The sequence below is a fragment of the Corvus cornix genome, chromosome 2 (genome assembly GCF_000738735.6).
Source record: "Corvus cornix cornix isolate S_Up_H32 chromosome 2, ASM73873v5, whole genome shotgun sequence".
In the NCBI taxonomy this organism is placed as follows: Eukaryota; Metazoa; Chordata; class Aves; order Passeriformes; family Corvidae; genus Corvus; species Corvus cornix.
Genome location: NC_046333.1, coordinates 133672655 through 133695440, shown reverse-complemented (window position 1 = coordinate 133695440; position 22786 = coordinate 133672655). Strand labels below are relative to the sequence as shown.

Sequence of the window (22786 nt, the reverse complement as noted above, 5' to 3'; positions counted from 1 at the left end):
GAGACTTAAGGAAATTTTAGGCTTTAGACATACTGAAATGATTCACTAATTGATTTTCTGACAGTGAACAGTGCGAAGCTGAAAAGCAGATTTCACTTTAATTTATAAATGAAAATCCTTCAATTTACTTGAAATGGCACTTTCATATACAAAATTAGACTTAGCTGCCTTTTTAAATGGCTCATAAGTATTCCCCAAAAAAGTAACACCTTTTGGGGGAGGGAGAAAAGAGGTATTACAGTTAAAGCAGTGATGACTATATTTGCCAGAGCAGGACAGCTGCCATGGCAGTGAGGAACTAAGGGAGGAATACAGCTTCCACCACCTGTTAGGGAGCTTGTTTTAAATACAACATTGTAGGTACACCTGAGTAATCTGAAATCTTGCAAAATTGTGCATAATGCTCTATTTAATTTGTATGTGCTTGTCTGTATTTCAGTGTTGTGTACATTATTTAATTTTTATAAAACAAAGCTAACAGAAGTTGGCAGATTTTTGTGGAGGTGCAAGAACAGCCACCTGATGTTTGGTTAATCCTTGAGGTACATTTCCTTTCCAATATTTTTCTTTTTTATGTGCATCTTTAGGCACCACGTAAGTAGTCGTTTGCTGTGCATTGGTAAAAGGACAGGTGTTTAAGAAGTTACCTCCAAATACTTGAACGATTTCTATTGCTAAGTATATTAATTTATGATAGGTCTTAATCCCTGTCAGGACAGGGTTTTTCCTTATTTTAGGGAACTCTGAAACAGCAGCCACGACAATCAGACAACTAATAGGCAAGTCGATGTCATTTAATACAAATAGTCTGCTGCTTGTTGGTTTTGGCCCAGAAACTCGTGCATCTCCCCCTTAAGCCACCAGCACACTCTGTATTACACACACCAGTAGAATTTGTCTGTAAATGGGCCAGTTGGGTTTGTTCTACATCAATCCGTGTTCCTTTCAATTGCTCTGGACAAAAAGCTGGAATCTGTGGTAGTCCGTACACACCATACAAGTGGAGCTGTTGTTGGACGTGAAGAATAAGCAGTTTGTATAGGTATCTCTGGGAAATAAAACTTCAAGGATGTCGCGGAAAGAAGAGTACTCCAGTAACAGCAGATGTTAGTGTGAAACCACCTTTTCTCATTTACTGTTTGTGTGTTCCTGCTGTGCTTTTCAGTAACTTGCTGCCCAGGCACCTGTTTCTGCTCCTCAGAAAACTCGGTGTAACAAAACCAAAGCTGTTCTTGTGCTTAGTCAGCCGTGCTGCACAGATCTCACCGCTGAACTTGTCTTACTCCCTGCCCTGGTGAGGCTTGAGCGTCTCTCACAAGGCATAAAAAAGCCGCAGGAAACAGAAACAGCCCCGAGGAGCCCAGCTGGCCTGACTCCCCTTCCCATGCTGGGGAGTGGAGAGAGGGGAGGTCTCAGCCACTGTGGCAGACGGGTGCCCTTTAAAAAAAAACAAACCCAAAATTCTTAAGGGCATACGAATTCTTAAAGCAACACCGAAAGTTACCTTTTTGGAAAGGCGACACCCGAATCTTTTGAAGCTCTCTCTGCTTGCAAGCAGGGAGCGAAACACGCACCACTCGTGCATTCACTGACAAACCCTTGGCGAGCGCCTCCAAGCGCTGCAACCAACCCTGTGTTTGTTATGCAATTACTGAGTCCTCCCCGGGGGAGGAGCGGCCTTGGCCATGGCCGTTCCCCCTTCCTCCGCCGCCCCCCCTCGCGGTGCAGTCCCGCCGGCCATGGGCGAGCGCCGGGGGCCGGCGGCGCTGCAGGAGGCGGCGGGCCCGGAGCGGGTAAGGCCGGCCGGGCCGGGGAGCGGGGCCGGGGCGGGCGGGGGCTCCGGGAGCGGCGCGGCGGTGGCGCAGCCCTGCCCGGCCGGGCTCCGCGGCCTCCCGCACTGCCGGGCGCTGCGCTGCCTCCCCGCCGGCCCGTCCGCCGTGGGGGCACCGGGGATCTGCTCCTTCGGACAGCCCTGGAAAGGGCACGGGCCCATCCCCCGCGCGCCCTTGTCCCGCTCGGGCACCGCGGGCCCGGGGAGCGCTGGCAGCACCTGCGGGGGATGCGGGCCTCCGACCGGAGGCCGTGGGCTGCTTGGCACGGGGTCTGGGCATCGCCGGCCCTGCCGCCCCGGGGCTTCTGGGCTTGCAGAGCTGGCGCCTGCGGGGGCCGGGAAGGTAGAGCTCCTCCGCCCCGAGCTGCCATGGAGGCAGGTGTGGGTGTTGGTAATGTTCCTGGCTTCCCAGGCCCTGTGGACCAGGAAAGTCTGCCCCTGCGAGGTGTCTGAGCTGCTTTCTGGTGTCCCCCTAGTATAACCACGCTAAGCCAGGCTGAGGTGCATGAGGAGAAGGGGTCTTCATGGCAGGGAGATGCACGTAGTCTTCCGGAACCCTTGTGTCTCATCAGTACTCAAGTATCCAAAACCAGGTGTGCCATGTTAAATACAAGTGTAAGAAACCCCTTACTGTTTTCCCCTGAACAGTGACACGTACCCATAGTGAAGAGGTGCATGGTGTAGTCAGTCCTGTGCATCCCCTCAAGAATGTGGAACCAGCAGGTGGCTCCTCAGACGCTGTGCAGTGCAAGCCATCTCTCCCGGGAATGGTGATGGTCTTCCCAGTCTCACTGCTGGCATGGCCTGTGCTGCCCAAGGCTGGCCTGAGTGCTTTGGGAGCTTGTGGGATGCACATGCAGCCTCTTACTAGGGTGCATGAGGGTTCATGGTCACATACCATTGAGTGGATGTGCCACATCACAGTGCTGGCTCTACCAGCACCTCTAGCTTTTTCCCTGGCTACAGCTGATGTAGGGCATGCAACTGTGATACCTGTACATGTAGCCCAGCAGCTGTTGCTGTGGGATGATGGTTGTATGTGTGCATATATGTTAATTATTTCCTAGTTTGCTGAATTTGAAATTAATGGAAGGAGTTTCAGTACCCCTAAACAGTCTTTGTTGTCCGTTTGGTTTATTGTCATCACCAGAAGAGCTTGTCTCTTGCAGTTGCGGAGTAACTGGGATATGATGTACTGGAGTGTGTCCAGCAAAGGGCTGATGATTAAGAGACTGCAGCATCTGTCATACGAAGAGAGGCGTGAGTGCTGGGACTGTTTAGCCTGGAGGAGACTCCAGGGGATTCCATGAGTGTGTGTAGATACCCAGTGGAGGGAGTAAAGGAGACAGAAAACCAGGCTCTCCTCAGTGGTCCCCCATGGTGAGACTAGGGGCATTGGTCACACACTGAAGCACAAAAGCTTGCATTTACATGTAAGAAAACACTTGTTTTTCCTGAAGGTGGTCAGATGCTGGCACAGGTTGCTCACAGAGGTTGTGTAGTCTCCATCCTTGGAGATACTGAAGCCTCACCTGGATGCAGCCGTGGGCAGTCTGCTCTAGTTGACCCTGCTGAAGCAAGGGTTGTCCTGTGCCCACCAGCTTCAGCTCTTTTATGCATTTAGATCATGTTGTCTGAACAGAATGAAGCACGTACACATTATAAACTGGGTGCCCTTTGTTGTTATGGTGAGTGTTGACTGTTTTGTACACCATCATAGCAGTAAGAAAAAGATCTGGGGTGCAGATTGAAGGCAGTGTTGACCTAGTGACTGTTACCTTCTCCTGCCCCCCATACTCCTGCCAGTGCCCCCGGATGCAGGAAGGCAAGGCAGGGAATGCATTATGCTCCTTAATCACAAGGTGGTGATTGCTCAGAAGCCTCAGCAGTGATCATAATGTGCCATGCACTTGAAATTGAGTTAGAGAGGATGGGATTGTTTTGTAGCCACTAGCTGCCTGCCTGCCAATTTAGAGCCTGCCTGTGAAACTCCTCTCAGCCCCTGAAGGTGATCAGGGAGGTGGGTATAGGTTGAGCAGGAGGTTCCAGTATGGTGTCGTCTCTGTGACTGACCTTTCCTTTTTTAAAATTATAAAAAAACCCCAATCCAACAACCAAAACCATCTATTTAAAAAAGTATTTGTACAGTTTTTAAAACCACAAGCCAGTCAGCCTCACCTGAATCCCTGGAAAGATGATGGAATGGCTCATCCTGCAGTCTGTCTCTAAGCACATGGAAGAACAAGACAGTCATGAGGAGTAGTCACCATGGATTCACCAAAGGGAACTCGTGCTTAACCAATCTGATTAACTTCTGTGGTGGGACAATTGGCTGAATAGACAAGGGCTTTTGTCTGCATGGGCTTTAGCCAGGCTTTTGCCAGTGTCTCCCATGATACCCTCATAGGCAAGCTCAGAAAGTGTGGGCTGGGTGAGTGGATGGCGAGGGGGATTGAGCACTGGCTGAATGGCAGAGCTTGAAGGGTTGTGGTCAGCATCACAGGGTCAAGTTGCAGGCCTGGTTGTGTCCTCCAGGGTTCAATGCGGGGCCCAGTATTGTTTAACTTATCCATCAGTGACTTGGATGAAGGGGCAGATGCCTCCTCAGCAAGTTCACTGATGGCACAAAGCCGGGAGGAGCAGCCAATATCCCAGAGACCTGTGCAGCCCTTCAGAAGGGCCTAAACCGGTTGGAGAGATGGGCAAAGAAGAACCATCTGAAACTCAACAAAAGGAAATGCAGATCCTGCACCTGGGGAGGAATAACCCCAGGCACCAGTACAGGATGGGGGCCAACCTGCTGGGAAGCAGCTCTGCAGAGAAGGCCCTGAGGGTCCTGGAGGACAACAAACTGTCCATGAGCCAGCAGTGGCTGGGCTAACAGGGAAGATTTTTGCAGTGTTTCCATTTTCAATGACAGCTGGTGCAGAAGCAGATGGAGCTGTTGGCTGCATGTCAGGCCCTGAGAAGGTGTGTGCTAAGACAAGGTGCCGAATGTGCCAACCCCAAATTCCCCCAATTCCAGTGAGTTATTGTAACCATCTCTATGTCCTGGGAAGTAAAAAAGGTCTTGCACTCTCACGGCCTTCAGCAGACTCTGCAAGATGATGCTGGGAAATCTGTTCATGTAATTGGGTAATATTTAAAAATATAATAAAGTGGTAGAATTGTAACCCAGAATGTGCTTCCCTGATGTATTCATTGGGCATCTGTGGTATGTATGCCAGCTATGCAATGTGCATGTGTGTTTGGGTTTTATTTGTTTTTCAAAATGTGAGTGCATTATTTGTTTGAGGATATTTTCCAAACTGAAGTAGAGGAATGCTTTTTATTATGTGCATAGTTACAAGCAGACTGGGTAGGGAAGGGACTTTGGCACCTTCAGGAGGGTAGAAATAATGGTGTTCAAACCATCAGCTCCCCTTCTCCGCTGTATTATACATAACACCTCGTATACTGCCTGTGGTTAAGTTGTCCTCTACAGCAGTGTCAGTGGCATCTCAGAACCAACCCAGAAAGGGTCCTGCTGGCTGCACTTCTGATCAGTGTGAGTCACCAGCCCTTCTGTAGAGGTTGCAATGTGCTGTCCTGACAGCTCTTCACAGCAGTTGTTTCTAGTAGGTGCTTGGTGACATGACTGCAGGGATGCAGGGATTGATCCTGGGAGCACATGTCCCCAGCCAGAGGGGAGGTGAAGGCCCTGCTCAGAGTGCCCCCCCTGCTACTTTTCACTGGCCTGTTTCCTAAATGTTGGCTGTCCCCACCTCGGCTGGGCTGGGAGCTCGCTGAGGAAGAGCTGTGCACAGATGCCCTCTGGGAGCCCACACAGAAGGGTCAGTGTGGAGATGGGTGACTCCAGGCAGAGGTTTTCCTGCTGCCAGCTGCTGGGAAGAGGCACGTTGGCTTCGTATTGGCACTTGAGGGAGAGGCTCCAGAGCAGCCTCCAGACCCGTGCTGGTGTGTGGGCTGCCCTCACAGGTTGCATACACAGACCTCCATGCTGAGACTCGCTGTGGCACAGGGCTGTCCTCCATCAGCTGGCATTAGTAGCTATGATCTCATGGCTTTCTTAAAAAGGTCCATCCAGGTCCTAATGGCTGAATGTAAAGCAGATGGCTGGGAAGTACCTGGGCAGTGAGCCTGGTGGGGCTGTGCTGGTTGCAGGCTGCAGCACCATGCTGTGACCTCACACATGTCTCTCCATGTGTGGTACCACGGTGGCTGATGTCTCCCGGGGCAGATTTCCTCTGCTTTGTCTTTGGCACACAGGTGTGGGGCACTTCCTGGCGCCGGCACAGCTGGGAGGGGGCGGTTGGTGTGAGCTGTGCTGGGTAGGGCCGGGAGGACAGGCAGTGCTGCCGGGAGCACGGATGGAGGGCGAGGGGACACGTACCCCAGGGACAGGCAGCATGTCCACCCCAGAGGGGCAGGTGAGTGTCTGTGTGACATGGGTGAACTTTAAACCACGCCTTTTGGATACTGCGAGAAGGAGGAATCAATAATGGTAACTTTAACCAGAGCTGTGCTTTATTTTCAGAGCTCATCGAATGCTGCTGAAAATGGCTCAGGCCTTGACGAAGAGCCTCTACTCAGAAAAAATCACCGCCGGTTCGTCATCTTCCCCATCCAGTACCCAGACATATGGAAGATGTATAAGCAGGCTCAGGCCTCCTTTTGGACAGCAGAAGAGGTGAGCCCTGGGCTAGTGGGTTGGCAAAAGGCAATCAGACCACTGGGGTCCTGGTGCATCTTTCCTAGCTCTGCTGCTGCTGGCTTCTGTGTTGCAAAGGTTGGAGTTAATTGCATCGAACATGAGGTGCCAGGACCAAAGCAGAACGCCCTCCATCGACAGTGGCAAGCAAGCTGCTTCCACAGGGTGATTCAGCAGAGCTGTTTTAGATGCTTAGTTCAGGATGAGGTGGAATTGTGTCCTGGGGTACTTCTCTGGTTATAAAGAAATCCTAAGTCAGATGGCTCTGATTTGTGATCAGATAGCTCCTACCGTGCTGTGATCTCTGAACCTGCAACTAACTCCTTGCCCGTGTAAGATGCTCTGGGAAATTTCATGCTGTTCCTTAATATTAGGTACCTAAATTTCCAGAGAGATGGTGTTAATCAGGGACACTTGATAAAAATGCATTTAGCTGACTCCTTATTGCCCTGGTGAGGTGCTTGCCCCATGTTACAGTGCAAGCTCTAAGCTCTTCCCCAAGGTTGCTGGTTAGCTAGACCTGAGCGGTGCTTGCTATGCTTGCAGCAGTGCAGGCCTCTGAACACTGCACTGCTTTGGAGAGATCACCTGCCAGGGGAGCTGGTTGTTCCAACTCAAAGCTTATGCACTCTTTGCTTGTTTGTGAGCAGTGGTCTGCAGCTGCAGAGGAGTGAGATGAAAGCATTGGCAGGCTCTAAATAGACCAGAAAGCATCATGGGATGATGAGCAGCTGTTTGTGGAGGTGATATTTCATTGCCTGCTGGGTGTCTTGCTGCCCTGTTGCAGCAGAGCTTCATTTAAACCATTAAAGAAAAAGCACTTGAATTCCTGCCTTATCAGCATTTCCCTTTTACTCTGTTACTGGTTCCTTCTTACACTGTCCCACCATCTGTGGGTCCTCTGCATTTTTCACATCTGACTCTACTGAAGTGCTGCTTTGCTTCAGAAATCCTACAAACCAGCAAACAAAACAGGTCTATGTGAACGAAGCTGTGGTTTTCTCTCATGGCTGGGGTTTGGTGTGATAGACAAGAGCAGTTGCACAGCATTTGCTCTGTACCGTTCTTCGACAAGATGGAGGCTGAACACCTGCCAAAGGCAAAGGTACCCTCAGTCCATCTTTTGGCACACTTAGGTATAGCTTTCTTGGAGTATCAGTTTTTATTTCAACTACAGTTTAAGTGTCTCAGAGTGAGGTCTGCTTACTGGTGCATGTTCATACTTGTGACAAAAAGATACTAATGCTTTTCAAAATCTCATCTATTTATTCAATAGACACTGATTTTTATTCCAAATTACAAAGTGTAAACTGTGAAACAAGTACATGATGTTACTGTTGCAGAGAGAGACAACAGAAGTGCAGTGTATCTGTTGTCTTTTACAGTCACAAATATTTGAATTTTCTATGTGTAAAGATTTGAAAGCAAATGCCAAAACTCTGCCTCAGTCACTTGACTGGGCTGCTTCTGTTTTTACAGAATGACAAATGCTGAAGGACAATAATGTTCTTTTTTCTTTTCATTAGGTTGATTTGTCAAAGGACCTTCCTCACTGGAACAAGCTGAAAGCAGATGAAAAATACTTTATCTCTCATGTTCTGGCATTCTTTGCAGCCAGTGATGGAATTGTAAATGAAAACCTGGTGAGAAAGACTTACAGAGGGCTTGAATACTTAGTCATGTTGTTGTCTTATTAACTTTCCATTTTGGCTTTTTCACATTAATGCATAGGTTTATTAAACGTGTACTTTTTTTTTCTTTCCATCTCACCTTTGTCAAGTGGAACAAGCAGCCTGTTCTTCTGGGAGCAGTGTTTGAGTTAAATTGGGTCAGCTGTGGCCATCAGAACTCCAAATCACATCACTCTGGGACACCATTTTTAAGTGCAGCCCCTGCTTGGTTGTGGGATGTGCATTTCTGAATGAATTAATAGAACCACATATTTTTCCTGTACTCATGTTAATTGAAAAGTAGGGAATACAGACCATGGCTGTGATATGTATTCCTCATTTTGGTAAAATCTGTTTTGTTCTCACTGAATGGCATCCTAGAACCTCTTGGGGTTGCAGGTGGGTGCTGCTAAAAAGGTAGGGAATTCTTCCTGTTGAGATCTGTTCTGGGCTGGAGAATATCTCGTCACGGATTAGCAGGGGTATCTATCTGCAAATGCCCAGTTTAATCTCAAGTGTTCGAATGTTTATAACATGTAGAAAATGTGTGCATGTATTGCATGAACATGCCTTATGTCATGCTGTTTATATTTCTAATGATGAACAGAAAGTCTGAGGCTTTGTTCAGTGCGAAGTGTTTAGTATTGCATTACTTTTCTGTTCTCCTGTGTACGTGTGCCCTCATGCTTCAGCTCTTAGATGTATTTACTGCTTTATTTTCCTCTGCACCACAGCTGTCCCATTGACACATCTGTGAACAAAGTAGGACCAAAACTGCTCCCATGCTGTCTCTGTAGCAGAGATCTATTGTCTCTCCTGTTAAGCTCAGAGTAGTGTTGTGCAGGACTGTTTTACTGTACTCATTGCCATGCTTTCTGGTTTTGGTAGGTGGCACGTTTTAGTCAGGAGGTGCAGATCCCAGAAGCTCGTTGTTTCTATGGCTTTCAGATTCTCATTGAGAATGTTCACTCAGAGATGTACAGCTTGCTCATAGACACCTACATCAAAGATCCCAAGAAAAGGTAAACCTCTGGACGTGTTACACACGTGTCACTGAAGCCAGTGGCGCTGCTGTTGGGCAGCTGCAGCTGTCTCCTGTTTCATGCTGACTTTCTGGAGGAGTTGGGGAAGGTTCCTTAAAGCTTTCAAGGCTTGCATGCCTCACCCCCAAAATGGAAAGGAGTATTACTGACCAAGGCTTGTTGTGGGAGTATCAGAAGGTTAGTGAATATTTGTATAAATCTTTTACTTCTGCAGGCATGGACTATGTGAAATGTTAAAGGTTAGATGAGCTCCTTGAGGTTATCGCGCTCCTGTGGTGCTTGCTCTTACATCAGCAAAGGATCAGCCCAAGGAAATTGAGTGCTCATGATCAAAATGGTGTTTCTCATGTACAGCAGTCAATGTATTGCATCCTTTCAGCCTTTTTGTTGTCAGTGCTTTTTAATACAACTCAAACTGCTTATTTTTGAATGATTGAGTTCTTTGGAGAGTTCCATCACCTTTGTTGTCTGAAGAAGTTCCTAGTCCAAACAGTAATATGTTTGAAAAGCAGCATTTTCCCTCAGAGACTCCACCATGGTGATGGTCAGGCAGCACTTTCTTTCCCACAGTGGCATCCTGTGTTGGTGATGGTGGCAGAGCTGCAGGGTTTCCTTTCAGGTGTTCAGCATGGGAACAGAGTCTGTGCACATGGGAGTTGTCCAGTTCCTTTTGTGGAGTTGGGCAAGATGAGGTTTTGTTTCGTGGATAAACTGAAGTGGCTGGCTTCAAGTCTGAGAGGCACTGTGGTGTGGTGGGTGAGCACTCCTGGGATGGGATGTTTGAGTTCGCAGCTTGCCTCTCCTGAGCCCTTCTGCACATATGCCTCCCTCTGCCCTTGTTATCAGAGATCAAGTAGTGGTTTAACCTGGCAGGCAGCTAAACACCATACAGCAGCTCACTCACTGCCTGCCCCCACCCAGTGGGGTGGGAGAGAATTGGGGAAAAAAGTAAAACTGGTGGTTTGAGGTAAGGCAGTTGGATAGCACAGAAAAGGCAAGTAATAATAATAATGATAAACAAAACAAGTGATGCACAATGCAGTTTCTCACTGCCTGCTGACTGATACCCAGCCAGTTCCCAAGAAGTAGCCCCTGGCCAGCTTTCCCCTTAGTTTGTATTCTGAGCATGACATCGTGTGGAGTATCCCTTTGGCCACTGGGGGTCTGCTGTCCTGGCTGTGTCTCCTCCCAGCTTCCTCTGCCTCCCAGCCTGCTCATTGGTGGGGTGGGGTTAGAAGCTGAAGAGACCTTGACTTCATGTAAACCCCGCTTAGCAACAACTAAAACATCAGTGTGTTATCAACAGAATTCTCATTCTAAATATAAAACACAACACTGTACAACAACTAGGAAGAAAATTAACTCTATCCCAGACAAAACCAGGACAGATCATCACCCCTTTGGGGTGGGAATGGTCTCTTACTTGGGTTAGTTCAGAGCCTTGCATAATCCTCTCTCTGGTGGAGCTGGAAGGGACAACCAGGGCAGATTTACATAAATCACTATTTTGATGTTTTGTCTCTGTTTTCTTCTATAGGGATTTCTTATTTAATGCCATTGAAACAATGCCTTGTGTTAAGAAGAAAGCAGACTGGGCTCTGAAGTGGATCGAAGACCGAGAATCCACTTTTGGTGTGTAGCTTTTTTAAAACTTGTTTCTGTTGCATATATTCTGTTGTTGGTGCTCTGTGAGTAAGCTGCACCCCTGGAACATGAAATGAAATTCTCCACAGATGTAGTGGCTTCTGGGTCTCTGGTTTAACTAAAGAACTAGAAGTAACTTCTGGTGAGCATGTATGTTTTTATCTTCAGTTAGAGAAATACAGTAATGACAGTGCCCCCTGAAGTCATGTTATGAAAAATGCTTGTAGATCTCTGTCCTTTTTGTCTTTATACTGAACAACCCTGGTTTCCTCAGTTTTTGCTTGTAGACCTTCTTTTCTAGTTTTGATTATTTATTCTAGTTGGTTCTTATTTTGTACTTGGTGTTCAGAACTGGGCAGCTGAAGTCTTGCAAGTCCAGGCATTTTCTGTGTTCATGTTCATATAGACAAATCAGTTTTTTGTAACTGCGGCATGACTGAGCCTGGACCAAAAAGATTCAAGAACCATCTATTTCTGGTGTTCCTGGTTTGCTGTTGGGACCAGGTTTCTAGTTTTTGTATCTCATTTCAGAGCTGGGGCACTGGCTCAGCTTCCATCAGCATGCTGCAGGGCATCCTTTCCAGTGTTCTGCATTCTTACAGTGTTGACTCTGAAGGGTGTGCTGTAGCTGGAATGCATAATGGGTGCACTTTGGTGAAGTTTTTTAAGCAAACATCCTCTATATTTCAAGAAAGTGTAGGAGATGGAGAGATTCAGCTTGGTGAACAAAATAAATCTGAACATCATTCTTTTGTGGCATCTGTTCACAGCTCTTTTTTGAGAGGGGTTATTTTTTGTAGCTGTACATTATTCTGTCCTGGTGCTCCCACTGCCTCCCCAGTCTGACTTTGCTTGCTGTGTGTGGAGCCCCTTCATCATCCTTTTGTTTGGCTCCCAGCAGTGTGGGGTGTGCCAGGAATCAGAAGGTTCCCTAACTTAAAAAACAGTGTAGCCCCTGCTCCCTGCCCCCAAACTTCATGCATTTTATCCAAATAAGTAATCAGGCTTGTGCTTCATTAAACCTGTATTTTATGAGCAGCCTTTCTCCATTCCTCTATAGAAATAACCAATGAGATTTTTAGTGTTGCCAGAAAAATTCTCTCCCTAATAACTTCTGTGATACTTGTAAGTTGGTATTGCTCTCTGTGCTTTTTTCCTAACTCGAATTTCTTCAGATGAGCCAGCAGTTGATATTTGTATCTCATAGAAGAAGTGGGACATCTGGCTATTTTGGGTTATCTTTTAACAAAATTCTATGCAGTTCTTATTGGGAAAAGGCTCCAGAACTTAGTGCAAAAGCTCTTAATGTTAGAACATACACAATGAGCCTGTGAAGTTGTTTGAAGTAGTGTACATGGAATGATGTGGCTTCACTAAACAGTCAGATGGTCTTGTAGTCTGAAGAAATACATTCCTGTAGAGAGCAGGGAGAACTGGGACCAATAATGCCTTGCTTTCCTTGGATTAAAGGTGGGATAGCACAAATAGTTATTTGAGTCTCGGCTTACATTCTGTAGTCTTTCACTCTTGTAAGAATATGGTTTTATGTAGATTCCCAACAAGAAGAAATTGTGGGGTAGGGGTTTTTGTTTCATTTTAAGAGATTGACTATTTTCTTTGTTCTGTCAGTTAACACAGCTGCTTTCTGGCCTTTCAGGAGAAAGAGATAAAGGAGTACTAATGTCTTGGCCACTCTGGACAATTACATTCTTTTGCTTCTGATCTGTGTCAGTTTCAGTGGGTGCCATGGTTCTTCAGTTCTGCTAGGGTTGCCTCTGGCTGAGTGCTGTGGGGTGTGTAGACCCTCTGTGGCTCGGGATCTGCTGCTGGATGTGGTCAAAGACAGCATCTGGTGCTGCAAAGGGGATTGCTCCTCTCCAGCATCATTCTGTCTGATGCAAATGGTGCATCTTGCTGATGAGCAATACAGCAATTTGTGTCTAATGAAAAATGTGTTATGTTAAACAGGTGAGAGAGTGGTTGCCTTTGCTGCAGTGGAAGGCATCTTCTTTTCGGGTTCCTTTGCTGCTATATTTTGGCTGAAGAAGAGGGGCCTGATGCCTGGACTGACTTTCTCCAATGAACTTATTAGCAGAGATGAGGTAATGTGGCATGTCTTACACACTGTTTGGGAAGAAAAGGGAGTTTCCAGGGGAAGAGCAGAATTATATTCATGAAGAACCCATAGTCTTGACAGAGAAAGGGGAAAGAAGCAGACCTTTACCAATAATTGCAGAATCATAGAATAATTTAGATTGGAAAAGACCTTTAAGATCACTGAATCAAACTGTTAACCTGCCACTGCCAAGTCCACCACTAAACCATGTCCTTAAGTGCCACATCCACATGTCTTTAAAATACCTTCAGGGATGGTGACTCAACCACTTCCCTGGACAGCCTATTCTAATAATTGCTTGACAGCAATTTCCATGAAGAATTTTTTTGTAATATCCATTCTAATCCCCTGCTTGATGCAACTTGAGGCCATTTCCTCTTGTCCTGTTGCTTGTTGTTTGGGAGAAGAGACTGACCCCACCTCACTACAACCTTCTCTTATGTAGTTGTAGAGTGACAGGGTCTCCCCTGAGCTTCCTTTTCTCCAGCCTAAACACCCCCAGCTCCCTCAGCCAATCCTCATAAGACTGGTACTCCAGACCCTTCACCAGCTCTCTTGCCCTGCCCTGGACACGCTGCAGCACCTCAATGTCCTTCCTGTAGTGAGAGGCCCAAAACTGAACACAGGATTCAAGATACAACCTTGCCAGTGCTGAGTACAGAGGGACAATCACTGCCCTGGTCCTTCGGCCTTGCTATTGCTGACACAGGCCAGGATGCCATTGCCTTCTTGGCCACCTGGGCACACACTGGCTCATGTTCAGCCACTCTCAACCAGTACCCCCAGGTCATTTTCTGCTGGGCTGCTTTCCAGCCACTCTGCCCCAAGTCTGTAGCACTGCATGGGGTTGTTGTGGCATAAATGCAGGACCTGGTATTTGGCCTTGTTGAACCTTATACCATTGTCTTCAGTCCACTGATCCAGCCCGTCTAGATCCCTCTGCCTTCCTACTCTCTGGCAGCTCAACTTTCCTACCAAACTTGGTGACTTCTGCAAACTGACTGAGGGTGCACTCAATCCACTTTACCAGGTCATTGATAAAGATATTAAACAGGACAGGCCACTGGAGCCAGTAATGTATATATATATCTGTATGTGTGTGTATATATATATATATATATGTAGCATATATAACATAACATAACTGAGCCCTGGGGAATGCCACTTGTGGCCAGCCACCAACTGGATTTAATTCTCACCACATTTTTTGGCCTGGCCATCCAGCCAGTTTTCTACCCAGCAAACAGCATTAATGAACGTAAAGCCTGGGTGCTGCTGAGTCCCTCAACAGAAATACCTGTTTTTAAAGGGAGTAAACATAAATACTGGTGTCCCAGTTGTGGTTTAATCCCAGCCAGCAATCAAGCCCCATGCTATCACTCTCACTCCCCCACCAGTAGGACCAGGGAGAGAATCGGAAGGGTAAAAGCTACAAAGCTCATGGGTTGAGATGAAGACAGTTTAATAGGGAAAGCAAAAGTCACACACACAAGCAAATCAAAACAAGGAATTTTCAATTTAATTCACTGCTTCCCAGGGACAGGCAGGTGTGCAGCCATCTCCAGGAGAGCAAGGCCCCATGAGGTGCAACGATGATTTGGGAAGACAAATAGCATCACTCCAAATGCCCCCCCCCCACCCCTTCTTCCCTCCACTTTATATATTGAATATTATGTTACATGGTCTGGAATATCCCTTTGGTCAGTTTGGGTCACCTGTCCCAGCTCAGGACAGATGTTGAATCTCCTCCCAACCTCCCATGCACCCCCAGCTTCCTCACCAGTGTGGCAGTACGAGAAGCAGAAAAGGCCTTGCCTCTGTGTAAGCCCTGCTCAGCAATAGCACAAACATCTCTATATTATCCACCCTGTGTTCAGGCCAAATTCAAACCATATGTGAAGAAGACCAACTCTACCCAAAACCAATGCATATAGTATTATGAAAAAGGTGGATTTTTTAAATTGAGGGGAATGTTTGTTTTCCTGTGCTGTGAAGGAGGGCAAAGGCCCAGCCACTCAAGGAGTGGGGTGGAATTGCATGGGCCCCCGCTGCAGGGTGGGCTGGCTGGAGCAAGGACCTGGATAGTGTGTGACTCTGAGACTTGCTGTGCCTCAGCTGCTTCAGGCAGGTTCAAGTGGGCTCCAGGTACCACTCTCGACCTGCTCCTGGTTGTGGGTCCGGGAGCTTGCCGACAGCTGCCTGCATCCATCACCGAGCCAGCTGTGGCAGTTTGCTGCAGAAGCAGCAGATACCACCCCTCTCCATGGTCTTGTGTTGCTGCACAGCGACAGAATCTCCTGGGAGGGGGCAACTACAAATCTGCCTTTGAGGAGAGCGCTTCTTAAGGTATGAAGTGTCTGAGGGGCTGCATGTCAGCACACCAAATGTGACAGGCTATGTGCTTACAAGTGCCCCTTCTTTTCACTGGTTCCTTCCTTCCTTTTTCCTTGCTCCCTGCAAGTTGGTAGCTGTTGTTTATGGCTGGGGACTGTGCACTGCACTACTTACAGCACTGTCAGCACTGAAAAAGTAGAAAGATCAGTTTTGTATGCAGTATAAACATGCTAGTGGTTGTAACTTAGCAGAGTTGCTCTTAAAGTGTAAAGAGCTTTTTCATAATGGAAGTAATTTTCATGGGTTAGATAAACTGCTTTGAAATGAGATATCTTACGATATGTCTTTAAAAGACACTTTTGAAGAAAGTGATATGATGAGTAAGAAAAAATAAGTAGTTCTTCAGCCTTCACCTTCCTTGTGTCTTCTGTGAGTCATTATGAGCTGATACATTTGAGTGAGGCAGGATTTGTTACAAGGATCACTTGCAGGTGAATGAGTGTAACTGTACTTCTTTGCAGAGTCGAGCACCAAAAGACTAAAATTTTCTTGAGCTCTGCTGGCATAATTCCAACTGCAGTGCTGTTACAAAGGTTAAAGCTTGGTGCACAGAGCACCTGCATTGAAACCCAGTGTCAGTAAAAAGAATCCACAATGGAAAACTACAAACTGTTTTTTGATGCACCTGAACAGACAAATGATTAACGCTCAGAGTGTATTTTGAGCTGCAGACTCTGTTCCCAAGCTGTTCTTGAGCTGGTGGATCTCTGATACTTAAAGGTGCAAAGCTGGTAGGAGCACGAGTGAGCAGAGCACACTGGTTCATGGGAGAAGCCAGGCATGTCCTGCATCCTGATGGTGATGTTGCCCTGGATTAGACCATGGGAAGCCCTGCAGCAGGCAGCTAATGCTGTTGTTAGGGGGGGGGGATACTTCCCAAATTACGTTATTTCAGGGCTGTTTTGTGACCTGAATCACAAGGATTTTACAGCCTTTCTAAAAAGGTTTTCACAGAATCACAGAATTGTTAGGGTTGGAAGGGTCCTCTGGAGATCATCCTGTCCAACCCCCCTGCCAGGTAGGGTCACCTGGAGCAGGTGACACAGGAACGTGTCCAGGTGGGTTTGGAATGTCTCCAGAGAGGGAGACCCCGCAATCTCCCTGGGCAGCCTGTACCAGTGCTCTGTCATGCTTGACATAAAGAAGTTCTTCCTCATGTTGAGGTGAAATTTCTTGTGTTTTAGTTTACAGCCATTGCTCCTCGTCCTGTCTCCAGGCACTACTGAAAAGAGCCTGGCACCATCCTCTTGGCACCTGCCTGTCCTGGCTTCAGCCAAAGACAGGGTTAATTTTTTGCAGTAGCTGTGAGGCAGTAGAGCCTGGAGCTGTGTGGGCATGGCTAAGACCCTAATGTTACTGGGTACCATCTCAGGTCATTGACAGGGGTGGGGAAAAGGGACTCCCTCTCCTGCTTTTGAGAAGAAGGGCATTCCTTCCAGTGGGAAAAAACCTAATTGGGGAGAGCGGGTAGGTATTTGTCACTGGTTTTCCATGTAAATAGTTTCTTTGTCTTATACATTTTGTTATTGATATTGCTGTTACTGTTCCTTTTGTTACCATTGTTATTTCCAGTAAATTGTTCTTACCATTCCCATGATTTTCACCTTTTGTGCCTCCATCCCCAGAGCAGGAAAGGGCAAGGGGAAGCTGGTGTAGCGAGCAAGTGGCATCTGGTTTGGAAGAGTCTTGGTGGGGGTACTGAACTAGGGAGTACCATTCCTAAACCTCACCACCACCTTTGAGATAATCATATGCATTAATGAGATCCCCTTTCAGTGTCCTCTTCTCCAGACTAAACAGACCCAGGTCTTGCAGTCTCTCCTCATAAAAAAGATGCTCCAGATCCCTCATCATTTTTGTGACCTCTGCTGGACCCTCTCCAGTAGCTTCTTGTCTCTTTCCTACTGAGGAGCCCAGAACTGGACAGCAGTCCAGATGTGACCTCACCAGGGCTGGGCAGAAGGAGAGGATCACCTCCCTTGACCTGCTGGCCACACTCTTCCTGATGCACCCTGAGATACCCTTGCCCCTCTGGTCACAAGGGCACTGCTGGCTCAGTCTACTTGTCACCCATGGAGACTCCCAGGTCTTTCGCAGCAGAACAGTTCTCTAGTCAGTCAGTCCCCAGGTTTTGTTTTGACCCTTGTTAATGATAGTACTGGATTGTCTTGTAGCCCTTAGTCTGCCAAATCCTTCTGATTGTTTTCACTCTGGATGTGCCCTCTTGGTGCTTATTGGCTGTAATCACCACCTTGCTGTTGAGAGGAGAGATGGTAGTGCAGTCCTCCTTTAGTCTGGCAGTGGTGGGTATGGCTGAAGCCAGAGCATGAAGCTGTACCCAGGCAAGTCAAAGAGAAGCTGAGGCACCTCTTGGAGCATCTGGCTGGTACCCTCTGCAGACTGTGAGGGGTTGCTTGTCTCCTGAGGTTTTCTTACCTTAGCAGGAGACTTTTCTGGAAACCCTGGAAAGGAGCACAGTTCGTTAGGCTCTGTGTAGGATAGCTGGGTAAAATGAGAAGGGGAGTTTAGCTGGGGCAGAGATGATTTGTTAATCTTGGGTTTGGTGACTCTAATCTGAATCTGCCTTGTTGAAAATGCTGTTGGGAGAAGCAAGGGAAGAAATACTACTGGAAGAATTTAAATCAAGCGTTATCTCGAAGCAAAGAGGAGGTAAACAGCCTATTTTAACTCACAAGTAGTTTTGCCAGTCTTGATGTAGAGGTCTTTCTGCAAAATCATCCCTGACAGGAAGCAGGGCTCTGTGTGGGATCCCTCGCAGTAGAGCAGCCCTCAGAAAAATTTTACCGGAGAAACATGTATGCTGAGCATTATTTTGGCGTAGGTGGCATGTGTTGGATTTGAGATGTTACTGCCTTGTAAACTACAAGTCCACACTACATGTGATAACACTAAGACTCAAAAAAGCAGGAGGCTGGGAAACTTCAACTCAGATGAGGCTGCCTGAAAATAAGAGCGAACTGTGTGGAGGAGGGGAAAACTGACTGTTTTTTCCATTGTTCTCTTATTTCAGGGTCTACACTGTGATTTTGCTTGTCTAATGTTCCATTATTTAGTGAACAGACCGTCAGAAGAGCGAGTCCGTGAGATCATCGTTAATGCTGTAGAAATTGAGCAGGTAATCCTGGCTGTGACAGCATCATGGGCAGCACAGATCCAGTCTGATGCGTGAAATAAACAAATTAACTTCTAACTTTTGGGATTTCGTGTTTGATACTTGGCTCAGGCTTGGATCCCTGATGCAATTCTTTCCCTCTTCCTTAATGGTGGCAAGAAGTCAGAGACTTTCTGATTCAGTTGTCAAACAACTGGGGGAAGCTGAAGCTGGCAACTGGTTTTCTCCTTAATGACAGAAAGGAAGGAAAGCTCTCTTATTTGATGCTGAATAGAATAGTTCCAGTTGGAAGGGACCTACAGTAATCATCTAGTCCAACTGCAACTGTCTCCTAGAGAGGAGTTTGTTTACATCTGTCCTTTCAGGATCTTTGTCTCTCCTTATTGTATTCACATCTCTGCTTGTCCTCAGGAGGAGGCAGGGTCTGTTCTGACCACGTGTATCATGCTGGGTTCTGACTTTTTCTGAGGTTGATGTCAGGTTCTTTCATGTGAAATGCTGCCCTTCTGCAGGCACAAGTTTCTGCATGGCTGAGTATTTGGCAGGATTTTAGTTTAGTTTTCTTTCCTGTTGTCATCTAACTCCTGTGATGATGACAAATGCTCCTGCTTGGTCTCACAACACTGACAGGTATTGCATCAGTTCCTAAACACGCATATGACTGGGTTCAGCACTCATATATATCACTGCTGTCTCTGATCTGTCATTCTATAATGGCTGGAAGCCAGGAAAACTGGTGATTTCTGGATTTATCCCTGTTCCCACTAGTATGGTACGTAGGTTTATTGAAGTTAGAGCTTAAGCTTGCAGTGAAGCTTATGCTGGAGGAGTGGGGAAAGGCAGATTAGAGGGGCAATGATAAAAATCTTGTGCCTTTTCCAGAGTAATAGGCTAAAAATAAAGGAAGATACAAACAATTACTGAAAACAGAAGATACTTTTTGAATTTAGTGATGCAAGTTATTTATTCAGACAACTTCCTGGGGAGCCTGAACATCACAAATTATATTATTGTGAAACACAGGTGTCTTCTCTCCTTTTTCTTCTTAAATTTAATTTCTCTAAATGTCATCTGTATTTTAACTTCTAGGAGTTTCTAACAGAGGCATTACCTGTGGGTCTGATTGGAATGAATTGCACCTTGATGAAACAATACATTGAATTTGTTGCAGACCGGTTACTAATGGAGCTTGGGTTTTCAAAGGTAAGAGATGCAATTGCCTCAAATGCTGGCCTGCCAGTGCAGCCCAGGAAAGCTGTCAGCACAAAGCACTCCCTTGTCCTGCTGGGGAGCAGGCCATATTTAGCACAGCTGAAACCACAGCATTAATACCTATGCTTCACTGTAAAAGAACAAGAACAATTTAGGCCATTGTTTCCCTTCAGCTGCTCAGCAGGTTTGGGATGGGAAACATAAGCTGTGCTCAGATGCTGCAGTGCTTGAAGAATAACAAACCCCTTGCACAAGTGAACTTCACCACAGACCAAACTCCTGGGAGTGGCAGTACTGAATTTGCTTAGATTGGTGTCCATAGAGCCTACAGGATATTGCAGCTGGAGGAGGTCTAGTTTGAAAGAGTTTGACAGTTTTGTTTGTTGTGGGGTTTTAAAGCATTATTTTCCTGTCAGAATCACCGGTGTAATAGTGTTTTTCTTCCCCAGGTCTTTCATGCAGAAAATCCTTTTGATTTCATGGAGAATATTTCTCTGGAAGGAAAAACAAATTTCTTTGAGAAGCGGGTTTCGGAATATCAACGTTTTGCTGTTATGACAGAAACAATGGACAATGTCTTCACTCTGGATGCAGATTTTTGACAAATTGGCAAATGAATGGTGACTGTTTCCCTCTCCTCATCTCCCTTTTTGCTGTGAAGTTAACTTAATTTCCTCTTACGGAATCAGAGTCTGCTGGGATTTTTTCTTGGGTTTTCATGTTGTTTGTCAGAGGAGTAAATATATTTCTCTCTGTGTCATTTGAATAAAAAAGGGGGATCATTTATAAAATTTATATGGCTTTGTAAAAGGATGGCCTTTTTAAGATTCCCTTGACTCATCTGCTGTCAATGCTGTCTTTAAAAATGACATGGATACTACTACTTTTTTAACACTTCATGTTTTAAGAAGCAAACTGCATATTTACCTCATGTTATGGTATTTTAGTCTGAAAACTAGATGAGGTGTCGCTCCATGTAAAAATGTTGCTATAAATTATTTTCCTGTTTTCTATTTTCATGTTTAGAGATTTTGTCTAGAGTAAAAGCTCTTCTGTTTCAGCCTGCTGCAGATACAGTAATGATTGAATGTGGGAAGACAGTAAGGAGGTCTGAACTGTAGAATATTATTAAACCCAGGAATTAAGTTTGATCTCCCCATTAACCTAGGCTCTGTATGAAAAAAATTTTTACTCTGTTTGGAAAACTGATGGGTCTTGGTAGGCATTTAACTCAAATACATGTGATTCTTGTCTTACAGCTGTAACTGAACAGGTCAGTGGACTTTGAATGGTTCTTGAAAAGGCACACCTGTTAACAGTGGAGAAAAACCACATGCTGTAGTTCTTTGGCTTGTGCTGCCTGTTTTTCCTTGCTTCACTGATCAAGTGCCTTATTAAGCAGTCTGTAGTTGTGTTGTGTTTGTAATCATCTGACACTGGAACAGCCAGCTGTGGGTATTGTCAATCTTCCCACTGTCGTGCTAGGTGATTTGCTGTTCCCCTTCTTGGTTGCACTTGTGCATTGAAGGGGTGAGAAGACATATCATTCCAAGGGACTATCCCTTGAAGTGCTACGAACGTACTACTCCGGCTGTAAGGAAGCACCCAGTAACATATGAAGGGATGTCAAGTTGTGTGTTTAGTGTCAACCATTGGAACCATTGTCACAGAAGAGCTTCTGAAAGAAGTTATTAAACCTTTCAAAAACAAGCCCAGAAGTAGTATGGAGTAGCAGCATCTTACAAAGGACTGTTGTTTGGTTTTTGATTGTGTGCCTGAAAACTGTTTGTCATTTCTTGCCATCACACGCAGAGAATGGAGCAATTGAAGAATGGCTAATGTGCTCCAGTGGTACTTGGGGTGTGAGGGATGCTATTCAGCTGTACCTTGTTTATCTGCAAATAGATAGGCTCTTTTTTATTCAAAGATGGAGTGAGTGTACAAGAGCTAGACAAAGGGTTCTGCTTCATTAAACCTAAGCATTTTTCATAACGTTCAGCTTTTTGTGAAAGGGCTTTTGTAAGTCTTAACTGTTGCAAACATCTTGTGCTGCTTTTGATACACCTGGCATGAGCTGAGCTGACAGCACAGGGTTATCAGTGATGGGGTGGTGTAAGTGTTATTTCCCTGCCAGCCCAGATCAGCCATAGTCCTGGGTACCTGAGTTTCATGAAACAGGTCCACTGCCTTAGCATAGTTCCTAGTGAACAACTGTCCCTGCTATAAAAATAAGCAGCAAAATTGACTCTGTTTTTTTAGTCTCTGTAAAAGATCAGGAGTATGTATGGAACATGGAAATGGAACAGCTTTTTTTTCCTAGAGCAGAGCCTGTGTCATTTGACTTAAGGTACTTGGAAGAGGGCAGAGGGGAACCTGGAGAATACAGAGAAAAGCTGGAACTGGTGGCCCTCACTAACATCCTGCAACTGCAAGAGGACTGTGGACTCAGAGGGAAAATCCAGCACCTTTTGGAAATACTGAGTTGATAGGGAAGAAAGAGAAAATACTGTAAATGGGTGTTGTTAGAGTAATGGAACCTATCATGTCACTGAAAATACTGAAAAGCATTTATTTTGAGTCTTGTGAATTATGATGAGTATAGAGAGTATTCTAATATGAAACTGCAACGTGCTCAGGTTCTGTAAATGTATATGAGATACCAAAGTCTGGTACAACAGCTCCCATTCAATTTGTGTGTAAAATATGTGTGTAGTTTCAATAAAATTTGAGTGTGGGTAAGCCCATGCCTTCATTTACAAGTTCCATGCTTCCTTGTGCAATCCAAAGTGATAAAGTTGGGATGTGACAAAGTAAGTCAGTATTCACAGCTTTTGGGTTGTGGGAGAAGGTTAAAAGAGCTCCACATATTGTCTTGCTCTTTTTGGAGCTCTTGACTTGCTCTTTCTTGTTCCTGGGAATAGGTTTTGCAGTCTAGTGAGCAAACAAGTGGATTTGGTTTTTGTTTGTTTGTTTTGTTTTTAATTGGGATTTTCTGGCTCAAGGAGAAATGTTTTGGGAGTCTGTAAGATTCA

General features: G+C 45.9%; 1 protein-coding gene across 1 annotated transcript; it reads left to right on the top strand.

Moving 5' to 3' along the window:
• Window positions 1-1516: 1516 nt before the first annotated feature.
• RRM2B (ribonucleotide reductase regulatory TP53 inducible subunit M2B) lies at window positions 1517-22515 on the top strand. The gene is made up of 9 exons (XM_039549351.1): window positions 1517-1793; window positions 6369-6521; window positions 8069-8185; window positions 9101-9234; window positions 10793-10887; window positions 12868-13001; window positions 18441-18545; window positions 19632-19745; window positions 20204-22515. Exons 1-9 carry the CDS (start codon window positions 1686-1688, stop codon window positions 20354-20356), a joined length of 1113 nt encoding a protein of 370 aa, XP_039405285.1. The 5' UTR covers window positions 1517-1685; the 3' UTR covers window positions 20357-22515.
• The last annotated feature ends 271 nt before the right edge of the window (window positions 22516-22786 follow it).

Coding starts and splice junctions, on each gene's coding strand:
- RRM2B (XM_039549351.1), top strand. CDS start 1,686: ATGGCCGTTCCCCCTTCCTCCGCCGCCCCCCCTCGCGGTGCAGTCCCG. Junction 6,522..8,068: donor CCTTTTGGACAGCAGAAGAG/GTGAGCCCTGGG, acceptor TCTTTTCATTAG/GTTGATTTGTCAAAGGACCT. Junction 18,546..19,631: donor ATGCTGTAGAAATTGAGCAG/GTAATCCTGGCT, acceptor TTTAACTTCTAG/GAGTTTCTAACAGAGGCATT.